General features: G+C 44.6%; 1 protein-coding gene across 1 annotated transcript; it reads right to left on the reverse strand.

Annotated features, from left to right (window-relative positions):
* Positions 1-507: 507 nt before the first annotated feature.
* On the reverse strand, positions 508-2,662 carry LOC125552629. The gene is made up of 4 exons (XM_048716246.1): positions 2,348-2,662; positions 1,491-1,716; positions 1,174-1,258; positions 508-1,080 (listed from the first exon to the last, which is right to left on the reverse strand). Exons 1-4 carry the CDS (start codon positions 2,593-2,595, stop codon positions 764-766), a joined length of 876 nt encoding a protein of 291 aa, XP_048572203.1. The 5' UTR covers positions 2,596-2,662; the 3' UTR covers positions 508-763.
* Positions 2,663-12,118: the final 9,456 nt, after the last annotated feature.

The raw sequence follows: 12,118 nt of genomic DNA on the forward strand, positions 1-12,118 counted from the left end.
TATGTATGAATTATTACACAGAAAAACTTTTAAGCCTCAAGTGAGACACGACTGTCTGGAGCAAGAGCCGCATAAATATTTATGCATAATACGTATGATATTTTCTTTAGATGTGCGCATACAGATCTTGTGTTCCACTAAGAATTATGCTAATAGAAAGCCAAATGACTCAGAGTGATGTTAATAGAAAGGCAAATGAGTGAGGCATCAATTTGGATGGGGTACACACGCCTTTGCCAAGCTTAGCAGCTTGTGTGCCATATTTGCTGCATATGTGTAAAATGAGTGTGTACCTACAAAAATCTATCAATATTGTTTTGTAGGTTTTATGTACAAACCTTAACCACATTGAGTAATTTAGATACTCAGGCATGGAGGGCTAAGTGGCTAACCCTGGAGCACTGCACAGATATGCACATGTGGCTAAACCAGAATATCTTGAAACATGGCTAAACCAGAACGAGATCATATAAAGTTGCAGTAACAGCTAAACTTAAAACCAGTCCAAAAGAAAACTAAACTCCATCATATAAAGTTGCAGTAACAGCTAAACATCATGCAGAACATGTTCATCCCCAGGTGAACACACAGCCACCAGATAAACCCTTGAAAAGACTTAACGTCGACCTGTACAGTGCGTAGAATCGACCATTTGATGAACTAATAAGTAGAAAAAGAAGATCAAATCCTGTCTGTCTCAAAAAGCTGAAACGAAACTAAACTCAGAACAACCACTCTGCCAGCTCCTTTGTTTTATTTAGAACTATGCACGCTTGAGCAAAACGACCAGAATAGACGCGATGGCCAGGAGCACGAAGGACGACGGGCCATTTGTGAAATCCTTCTTGGAGTTGATGATCAGGGTCTTCAACCTCCCCTTGCTCTGGCCCTCGTCTGACGTGGCCACCAGGTCCTGCATTATGCTCGAAAGATTCGTCACCATCTCCGACACAAACGCCTTCATCATCTGAATGTAATCACTGAATGCATCTGCCGGCGAGACGACACCATTGCTGCTCTGCGAGCTCTCGGCGTCGCTCTGCTCAGCTTCGTCAGTGACACTGGATGACTCGCTGAGGTCTGAGAACGGGAAGATAGATGAACCAAGTTATTTATTATACTTTTCTAATGGTTAACTGAATTAGATGTATTAAATGATGGCTGGGCGCTTACTTGTCTTGTAAAACTCCACAAGTTTCTTGTTCTTCATCACAGCTTCCCAGACATTCTTATCAGAAGCAAGCGAAGCAACAACATCCTGCAGTCCAAATAGAACCCATGCTTCAGGTAAATAAACAATAACTCTGAGTTGTTTGCACTTAATGCCAACTGAAGTTGCATGAATACAAAAAAAGGGCTGACATTATGCCAATATATGAAATCAACTTATCTTCTGATGCTAGCAGGAAGAAATGAAAAAATCATGACTCCACAACACATCATTAGGGTGACCTTGCCGACACCTTCAGTATAAGTTGGAGCTTAATTACCTGAGCTTCAGGACTCTCGTGTAGCATGGTGAAGGCTTCAATAACACGTGCAGAGGATCCAGAGGCAACGGATAAACTGTCATGCTTCTCTTCATGCTTAGATGCTTCTGAATGGAGATGATCCTGAAATGTTTCCTGAGCAACCTTTGTGGGATCATCAAGGCCATCATGGGAGATATGTGTCTTGGAGATATCCAGGCGGCCACCATGGGAATCAATCTTGGCACTGGTTGCATGAACACAAGTCATCAGTTTGTTAGCAAACACAACATCTGGCACACAAGCCAAAAGGCCAAAGCGGCATACATATGAAAAAGGCACATAAGGAAACTAATCGAATACAGAATTATATGACATGGTTGGAAGAACAACTCTACATGACAGACACGGTGAGATATTTTTAGGGTTTGGATCAGGCAATCCTGTCAGAACATGCAATGGAAATCCTAAACAAGCACCGGCGTGATTTTCTGTGAATCAAAATTCTGATGGCACGATCCCAGCAAACGAGCAATTGGGGACAGGAACATCACAGATAAACATGAAGGGTGCCTAAATTAAAAAAAATCTTGAATCTATCAGAAAATGCTGAACGCTCCTGATACCAATTGTCTTACACCGGACAGCAGATAAGAACAATCTACTGAAAAAGAAGAACAGAACAGAGCCAACCACTATGTAGGGCTCTGTCACTGCATAACAACCAGACGTGCAATCGCATCAGTTTGCAACTAAAACTTCATGGACGTGAACCATATCTATCAAACTATCACCAGTTTGGTAAGTAATTAATCTGGTAAAACAAAGGAAGCAAGAAGGAGATGTGGCAAGTAATTAGTATAGTTTAGGATGCGCACATCTCGAAGGCGTCCCTGAGGTCGAGGGTGGCGGCCATGGCCTCCTCGTGGGAGGGCACGGGGCCGAACACCTCGCGGTCGGGGATGTACCAGTCGTCGAAGGTGGTGGCCGTGGGGACGGGGCGGGTGTCGGCCGCGGCGGCGGAGGAGGAGGGCAGGGCGGAGCGGCGGGCGTTCGAGGCGGAGCGGTAGCCGCCGATGAAGGCGGCCCTGGCGGCCGCGCGGATCCCCATGCTGCCGCCTCCCATCGCCTCCGATCTCTCTCAAGCTCTGCGCGAGAATCGACTCGATCGATCAAAGCCCGGGGAGAATGGCGGCGACCGGGTATTTAATAGCCGCGGAGGGTTGGGGAAGGTCGCTTCAGATTAGGGGGGCGCCGCGGGATCTTGGCCGTTGGTCCTGGAACGGACGGATGGTGGGGTGGGGCGCGGTGCACGAGGGGGGCGTCCACGTTGAGTCCTTGCGCAACACGGGTGTAATCCTTTTGCTGATACGCGGCGGGCAGTTAAGTTGCGTAGGGAATCACGCCGCTTATCTCCGCGATTAAACAGGCCAAAATCACCGGGCCAAACTAGAGCACACATTTTTTTACTACTCACACTGTTTCTAAATATAAGTCTTTTTTACATATTTTAATACGAACTACATACAAATGACATATTTTTTGGGATTGTCTATTTGACATTTGACTGTTTTTCAATTCGACAACATTTAAATTTCCTGACAAATGAACAGATGACACCTGTATGACCACAAAATCAGCCAACAGCACAAAAGAGACATCAAAACGGGTTGGGGAAAACATCTGACCCGGTTCGCTGGACAACTAACCACTCCAGAAAAATCAGGGGCCAACCCCCTCTTGATCTCCACAACCACACAACACGTGCGCAACTTGCAACGCATGAAAAGGGGCAAACCCTTCCCACAAATCACTCGACAGATCACACCTAACAGCACAAAAGAGCAAATCAGAAGGGAAGAAGAAGAAGGGGGAAGATGGAGGCGGCCATGGGCGAGGGGGGAGGAGAAGAAGGGAGAGCAAACAAAAATCAAAAGGGATTCGGAGAGGAGGATGTACCTGACGTGGAGCAAGAAGGAAAAACATCAAAGGGGATTCAGCAACATCCACAGGTCAGCAACTGCCCCAACTGCTCACCATCTTCTCTCTTCACCTCTCACATGAACAAATCAGGAGGAATTTCTCTTCATCTACAAAGAGATAGATCAACATCAATTGTAATTATGGTAAATTTAAGAGACAACCCATGCCATATGTCTGGATAACACCCTGATATCTAGGACACATTTCATCGACAACACCAGAGAAGAACTTCCCAGAATTTCTAGTGAAAGTGGCACAAGCGAAATCACTAGATCGTTTGTGTCTCTACAAAACAATAGCAAAAGTGAAACACATATCAAAACACATACAATAGAACAAATAAGCAAATAAAGCTTTGAAATACACAAGCAACAAAACTAAAAATAACATTTCAACCACTCAAAATATTTATTCAGATTACTACAAATTCCTTAGTAAAATACAAAACTTACGCATAAACTACACAAATACGGCTGAACACTCTGAAAACCGTACTGCTTACATATGAATAACAAGAAGAAGAGCAAATGAAAAATGAAAAACAGGAAATTCATGGGAACTATAGTACAACTCTGGGGGTAGATTACATTGTAACATATCTAAAAATACAGTGACTAAGAATTGGAATTACACTAGAAATCACATGAATATCACAGTGTAATGAAAACATGGCAAACTCATGAACTATGGTGTGAGCACATGAAAAATACTGCCAAATACATGATTAAGCACACATGATTTACCAACGAAAAACCTACTGAAAGTACACATTAATACATGAGCTTACACTCTAATACAAAGGGAACTGAAAAAATCACTGGAGGGATCTAAGACTGATAACATAGGGCAATTGCAGGGCTACAACATTGGGGATTACAAAAAAATCACAATCAGGGACATCCACTGAAGAATCATACTACAAAAGAAATATAGCAATACTAATCTCTAAAATTATGATATGCTGAGAAAACCCTAAACCAGGGGAACATGCATTAAAGAACAAATAAACAATAATGAGGAACTATACACATTCCTCCTTGAAGCAGATGATAATTTCCTCTTCAAGCATTTTACTTCCTGAAAATAACAAAAACACAAGGGTCATCTGAAAGTAAATACCCAAAATCAAAATTAATAAAAAATACAAGATAAAATAAAACAGACTTGATTCAGATAGAACTTTGGAAGAGCTTTGTCGAACCCTCCTTCATTACCAGATAGTTCCTGCAAAACAAATAAGAAATAACACGGACCAAAATAAATACATCAAACTAAGAACATAAAGAAATAAACAAATAAAGAAGCAGAAATAAATAAACTACCAGAGACACACGATAAGAAGCTCTTCTGCAAAATCATTAGGCACAAAAGGTTCACTCCGAGAATCTGCACTCTATAAATATGATACTAATGGAATATCCCGATGAGAGACTTTCCGTAGCTTACCCATTTAAACCTATAAACAGAACACAAAGACAACAAAGGAAAAGAAGTTAAATAATGGTGAAAGACATCCAATTCAAGCGTAAAAATGCACTATATTCTAACTGACAATTACAGTTCTGAACCATAGAAATTACAGTGTAAAAATGGCAAAAAATAAATTTAGCTGAAGCATTCGAAAGCCCTACAGTACTTATCCAGGCAAAGTACAGTGAAAACTAGCTAAAACTGGACATAATTACACTGAAAATCTAGATAAAATTACTGTGCAAACTGGGCTAAATTACACTGTAAGAATCCACTCAAATCCTATGACAAAAATCACATTGGGACTATTAGATAAAGTACATTGTAACTACATTCAAATTACACTGTAAGTCCGGGACAAAAATTGCACTGTAAAGTTGGGATAAATTACACTATGACACAGTGGAAAAATTAGGTAAAATACACTGTAAGTCTGGTACAAATTGCACTGTAAACTTGGGATAAATTACACTGCAACTACATAAATCCACTGTAATTACACTATGACACATTGAAAAAATATTAGGTGAAAATACACTGTAAGTCTAGGACAAATTGCACTGTAATGCTGAGATAAATTACACTGTAACTACATTGAAATAACACTTTAAATCCACTGTAATTACACTATGACAATTCACACTGGAAAAATTAGGTAATTACACCTGACAACTAAAAGAAGAGGAAAAGCAGCGAACAGCTGACCTTGAACTTGCAACCCACAAAAAGGCCCAGATCTCACCTTGTACTACCCCTTCCCTCCACATATCCCAGCTAATACACAGCCCCAGCGCATAACACAACCAGGAGACACCACTTACAGTGTAGACTAATGGAACTTACACTCAAGAACAGAAGAAATTACAGTGTAAACCTGACACAAATTACAGAGTAATCAAAAGGCATACAGCCAAGAAAGCACATGAATTACAGTGAAAATCAGAAATGGGAGATTACAGTGCAAAAATCACATGAATTACATAGTAATTACAGAGCAATTATACAGTTTACTTTAGGGAAATTACACTGGCAAAAATCTAAGTGAGAATACCAAGCATATTACAATGTACACTGAGGGAAATTACAGTGTGAAAACTATACAGAAATTACAGTGTACATCAAGGGAAATTACAGTGTAAGTACTATATGGAAATTACAGTGTACAATGAAGAAAATACAGTGTAATTACCATGAATATTACGGTGTGTATTGAGGGAAATTACAGTGAAATTACCATGGATATTAAAGTGTACATAGAGGAAAATAGTGTAATTACTTACAGACTACTTTCAGTGAAATTACAATGCAAAGTACAGTGTGATTTCCATGGTTGTTGCAGAGTACATTGCAAAACTGATGAATATTACAGAGTAAGCTACTATAGTAAAAAAAGCGCATGAATTACAAAGCAAAACTACACAATTACAATGCAGACGTATGTCTAAACTGGGGGATTACAGACCAAAAGCACAAGAATTGCAGGAAACAATCAGACGGGAATTACAATACAGTGCAAAACTGGGGGACCACATTACATGGAAATACTCATTACAGTGCAATTCTGAGCTAAAATCAACTGAAATTCTAGGAAAACATATAGAAAAAAAGTTGACACACACTAGCAGACCTAGTTGCAGTGCTAGAACGCACGGGATTATGGAGAAAAAAACCCACAAACTATTAGGAAAACAGCACTGCAAACTCTGAAAAAACTCATGAAAAAAAAGAAAACCAACCGTAAAAATGCACTTCTACCTAAAACCTTACCCTATCAGATGGTTGAAACTGCAACAGCAGGGGGCGAGCCAGAGGGCTCAACCAACACTCAACACAGAGACATGCCTATCACCTGAAAAACCACAAACCCTCACCCTACCAGAGGACCAACATATCAATCAAAATATTCATAAATGAGCAACCAAACAACGGCTATAATGAGAGGATCAAAACGAGAACACCTGAAACGTAACAACGCAATCACAAAGTCAGGGGCGAGCACACAAATACTAACTGATGCAAGCACACGGGATCCACAGGTGAAAGATCGTGGATGTCGCCTAGAGGGGGGGGGGTGAATAGGCGTTTTAAAATAATTACGATTTAGGCTTGAACAAATGCGGAATAAACCTAGCGATTAATTTGTCAAGCACAAAACCTAAAACAACTAGGCTCACCTATGTGCACCAACAACTTATGCTAATCAAGATAAACAACTATGTGATAGAAAGATATATGACAAGAAACAATATGGCTATCACAAAGTAAAGTGCATAAGTAAAGAGCTCGGGTAAGAGATAACTGAGGCACGCGGAGACGATGATGTATCCCGAAGTTCACACCCTTGCGGATGCTAATCTCCGTTTGGAGCGGTGTGGAGGCACAATGCTCCCCAAGAAGCCACTAGGGCCACCGTAATCTCCTCACGCCCTCGCACAATGCAAGATGCCGTGATTCCACTAAGGGACCCTTGAGGGCGGTCACCGAACCCGTACAAATGGCAACCTTTGGGGGCGGTCACCGAACCCATACACTTTGGCAACCCTTGGGGGCGGTCACCGGTACCCGTCAAATTGCTCGGGGCGATCTCCACAACCTAATTGGAGACCCCGACGCTTGCTCGGAGCTTTACACCACAATGATTGAGCTCCGAACAACACCAACCGTCTAGGGCGCCAAGGCACCCAAGAGGAACAAGCTCTAGGATGCCCAAACACCCAAGAGTAATAAGCTTCTCAAACTTCACTTCCACGTATCACCGTGGAGAACTCAAACCGATGCACCAAATGCAATGGCAAGGGCACAGGGAGTGCCCAAGTCCTTCTCTCTCAAATCCCACCGGAGCAACTAATGCTAGGGAGGTAAATGAGAGGAAGAACAAGAAGGAGAACACCAAGAACTCCAAGATCTAGATCCAAGGAGTTCCCCTCACATAGAGGAGAAAGTGATTGGTGGAAATGTGGATCTAGATCTCCTCTCTCTTTTCCCTCAAAAACTAGCAAGAATCCATGGAGGGATTGAGAGTTAGCAAGCTCGAAGAAGGTCAACAATGGTGGAAGAACACGAGCTCAAAAGATTGGGGTCAATGGGGAAGAAGACCCCCTTTTATAGGAGGGGGAAAATCCAACCGTTATGTGCTCAGCCCGCACACGAGCGGTAGTACCGCTCCTGGTCCCGGTACAACCGGGACTCACAGTATACGTGCAGAACCCTACCAGGCGGTACAACCGGGCGACCAGGCGGTAGCACCGGTTGAGAAGAACAACCGGACCAACCGCCCAGCCACCGCTCAACCACCGCATAGGAACAGAAGGGAGTCACCCCTGAGTGCGGTAGTCGAGCGGTACCGGGCCGGTGCAACCGCATGGCCTTGAGCGCTCGGACGGCTAAGTCCTGAGCGGTAGAACCGCTCCGGACACCGGTGGTACCGGTACGACCAGACCAACCGGGCCACCACCGCCACAGTACCGCATCAAAACAGAGGCCTGACCGGTACTTGGGTGGTGCCTAGCCGGAATAACCGCCCAAGTCTTTGCTGAGCAAGTTGGCGGTACCACCGCCCGGAAGCAGCGGTACAACGGCTGAGAGCTCCAAGCGGTACTACCGCTGGGGCACGCGGTACTACCGCTGGGACCAGACAAAAACCGCTCTCAAGAAAACCAGAACTGCCATAACTTCTGCATATGAGCTCCGAATTGAGCAAACTCAAGCTTGTTGGAAACAAGACGACGAGTAGCATCAAAACAGCGACTGGATATAGTAAGAAGAGGCAGGGGAGGTATGCCAACAAATAGAGGAGTGAAACCTCCAACCGAGAAGAACCGGCAAAACCTCCAACATCGAAAACATCATAGAAGATGCATGTGAACTCCGTTTTTGATGAACTCGAGCTTGTCATCAAGATGACCGTAAGCTCTAAGACTCTCAAAGAGAACCAAACAAGAACCAAGAAAGATGATGCAAGGATGCAATGGTTTGAGCTCTCAACGAACGATACGATCAAGCTACTCATCGAGAGCCCCCCTTGATAGTACGGCAATCGATCCTAACCCGGTCTTCCAACTACCATCATGAGACCGGTAAAATAGAAAACCTATCAAGGGCAAACCTTTGCCTTGCACATGGTCCACTTGAGCTAGATGATGACGATCTTGACTTCCTCAAGTTGGACCACCTTTCTTGATTGTGTTGGCTCGATGAAGACTAGTTGATTGCTCCCCCATACTCCACTATGGGTGAGCCTTTCTTCCGCACATCTTCACAAGTCCATTGTCACCACAAAGGATGGCAAGCTTCAAGCATTTGATCTCTTCGTGATGCTCCACTTGAACTTGCACACCGCAACCTAACCCCACAAAGAACCCTCACGAAGACCATGGGTTAGTACACAAAGCGTAATTGACAATGCTTACCATACCATGGGATCACTTGATCCCTCTCGGTACATCTTATACGCTTTGTGGGTTGATCAACTTGATTCACTCTTTAACTTAGTCTTGATCAACCTCTCACAAGACCAATCTTTAGGTAATTCCTTGAATAGCACCTTGGTCGACACAAACCCCTTGAAACCAACACATGTACTCCAAGAAAAGCCTATGGACAAAACCTTCAATATAACTCAAGGCAACCATTAGTCCATAGAGATTGTCATCAATTACCAAAACCAAACATGGGGGCACCGCATGTTCTTTCAACAGGAAACTACACGAACCATGAAGCAGAACCAACAGCTAAATGTTGAAACAACAACAAAATCTACAAGACAAACACACAAACACCTAGATCTGGAAGCTACAGAACCACAACCATGGCAAATCGCACGTGGGAAGGGAGAGAGACAAGAAGATAACCAGGGAAGTAGGGAATCGAAGAGGAAAATCAGGCTCCGGGAGAGAGGGATCTCGGAAACGCCATGAACCCGACAGAATCGCCTCGACTCCTCCGCCGCTCGAGCGCCTCCTCCTAACGCTCCCCCCTCTGCCCCTCTGCCATTTCGAAACAGTACTACCCAAATGAAATGGGGAAAAATTCAAAATGGAGAAAAGGAAACGACACGCATGGGGGAGATGGTAACGGGCGGATCCAAAATAAAACCGAGCCCGATCAAAGAAAACAGCACCTGACTGTGCCCGGCAAAAAGAAACCCGCGACCGAAACAACAACTCTCAGCGCGAATCTAAGCGCGAGATCAGACGGCCACAAATTCGAATTACAGCGAATTAAAAAACAGTCGACTGTTAAATAGCAAAACCATATTTTATAGTGTAGATTTACTTATTTTGTTTCATATGTAGTCTATATTGAAATCTGTAAAAGGACACACATTAGCGAACCAAACAATATTTATTTATTTTAGGATTTTCCACGATACGCTTTTAGTGGGAGGCAACGTTCCTGTCGACGACGAGATGCCTACGATGAATTCCTAAATCTCAAGATGATATGGCGGCTCAATCTCTCAAAGATGCTCATAAGGGTAGGATATGCGCTTGGTTGTAGATGCCCTTATGCTCCAACACGTACACCGAGATCTCTCGAAGATGCTCATAAGGGTAGGATAAATGTGTACGAGCGCTTGCATTTGTACTGTGTTAAAGGACACATTTATATATACGATGGAAGTATATTGGAGCGATAGCAAAAGAGATGTCGGTGTACGTGTTGGAGCATAAGGGCATCTACAACCAGGCACCCCATACTCCCCTCTAAGGGTGTTTTTAATGGTGACCCGCAAGTTTCCTTCTACATCTATCTGCGGACACGGATGCGGGAGGCCGCCATTCAATGTTATCCGCATACATCTCGTTTTCTTAAGTTCGCGCGATCAAATAACCGCATACATAGAGTACAGTGGTTCAAATGGCTGCATGCAGTACTAGTTGAAATTTAAAGAAGTTTAATCATGCGTTACAGCCCAACATTGTTGTCACCTTTAACCACCCATTGATGCTCAATCAGATCTTATTAGTTCAGTTGCTCGTGAGTTGGTCGATGCCTGCTTATGAGTTGGTCGATGCCGGATTTGTTGATGCATTTTTTTAGACACATTTGTTGATGCATTTGAACAAGGGTGATGATAGGCGTCGGTGCGTGGGCCCAAATTTGGGCTAGTCGCCCGCGGTGCGTCTGATCGGGTGCGTACGTACGCTCCAAATCAAGGGTCGGTCCCGTGCTGAGAAAAGAAACAGAAAAAAATCCTCCACGCGCGTCTTCTTCCTCGCGACGGCTCCCACGTAGGAACTAGCTGCCTCCACGGTCCCTCCCGCTAGCTGCAGATGCCCATGGCGCTCGCAGCATCTTCGGTAGCCCGCCCCACTCAGAGTAGATCAGACTGCCACTCATCAGCATGTTCCTATGGACAGATGCAGCTTTCCGATCTAATTTCCCCATGAATGCCTGAATCAATACCGCCACCGATTGTAGCAAAAAGGGACGCCGATTGTCGCAAAAAGGCAACGCGGTTGCAGCAAAATTGCGACGCCGACGGTGCGTTGTAGCAAAATGAGACGTTGGTTGTAGCAGGGTGCTATGTCGGTTCCAACAAAATAAGATGGCAGTTGTAGCATGGTGCTACGCCGATTCCGGCTTCACATCGACGGGGTGGCGGCAGTGGGCATCACCAGTTCTAGACCTCGTCGGCGGCGGTTCACAGCAGCAGCATGAGACGTGACGCATCGCAGCTATCGTCGGAAGGATGTGACATCCAGCAGCAGGTGGAGTCCCCTCCGTGAGGTCGGGTCATCCACGACGAGCTCCCCGTCGACGCGACACACGATCACCGCGGTGGTAGCAAAAAGGTGTACCGGCTGAGCAATCCTGGTCGTCGTGGTCATCCCATGTCGCCGCTCATCGCACCATCGCACGCCAGTTGCAGCAAAATCAGTCGCCGGTGGTAGCTTTCCCACTGCCGGTTGCAACAAAAATTGCAGCCTGTCATCGCCAGTCACACTTTATCGTCTCTTGGTTGTAGAAAAACCAGGTGCCGGTGGTAGCTTTCCCATTACCTGTTGCAGCAAAAATGTACGCCGTCGTCTGGTTGCAGCAAACCCGGGCACCGGTGGTAGCTTTCCCGGTGCCAGTTGAAGAAAATCGCAGAGCCGGTTGCCGCTTCAGCACCGGTGGTCGTGACCTCTGGTCCTCGCCTGGTGCCAAAACGTCCGACCTCACCGAGGAGATGCACGGCCATGGCTTTCTCG

The sequence above is a fragment of the Triticum urartu genome, chromosome 4 (genome assembly GCF_003073215.2).
Source record: "Triticum urartu cultivar G1812 chromosome 4, Tu2.1, whole genome shotgun sequence".
Classification (NCBI taxonomy): Eukaryota; Viridiplantae; Streptophyta; class Magnoliopsida; order Poales; family Poaceae; genus Triticum; species Triticum urartu.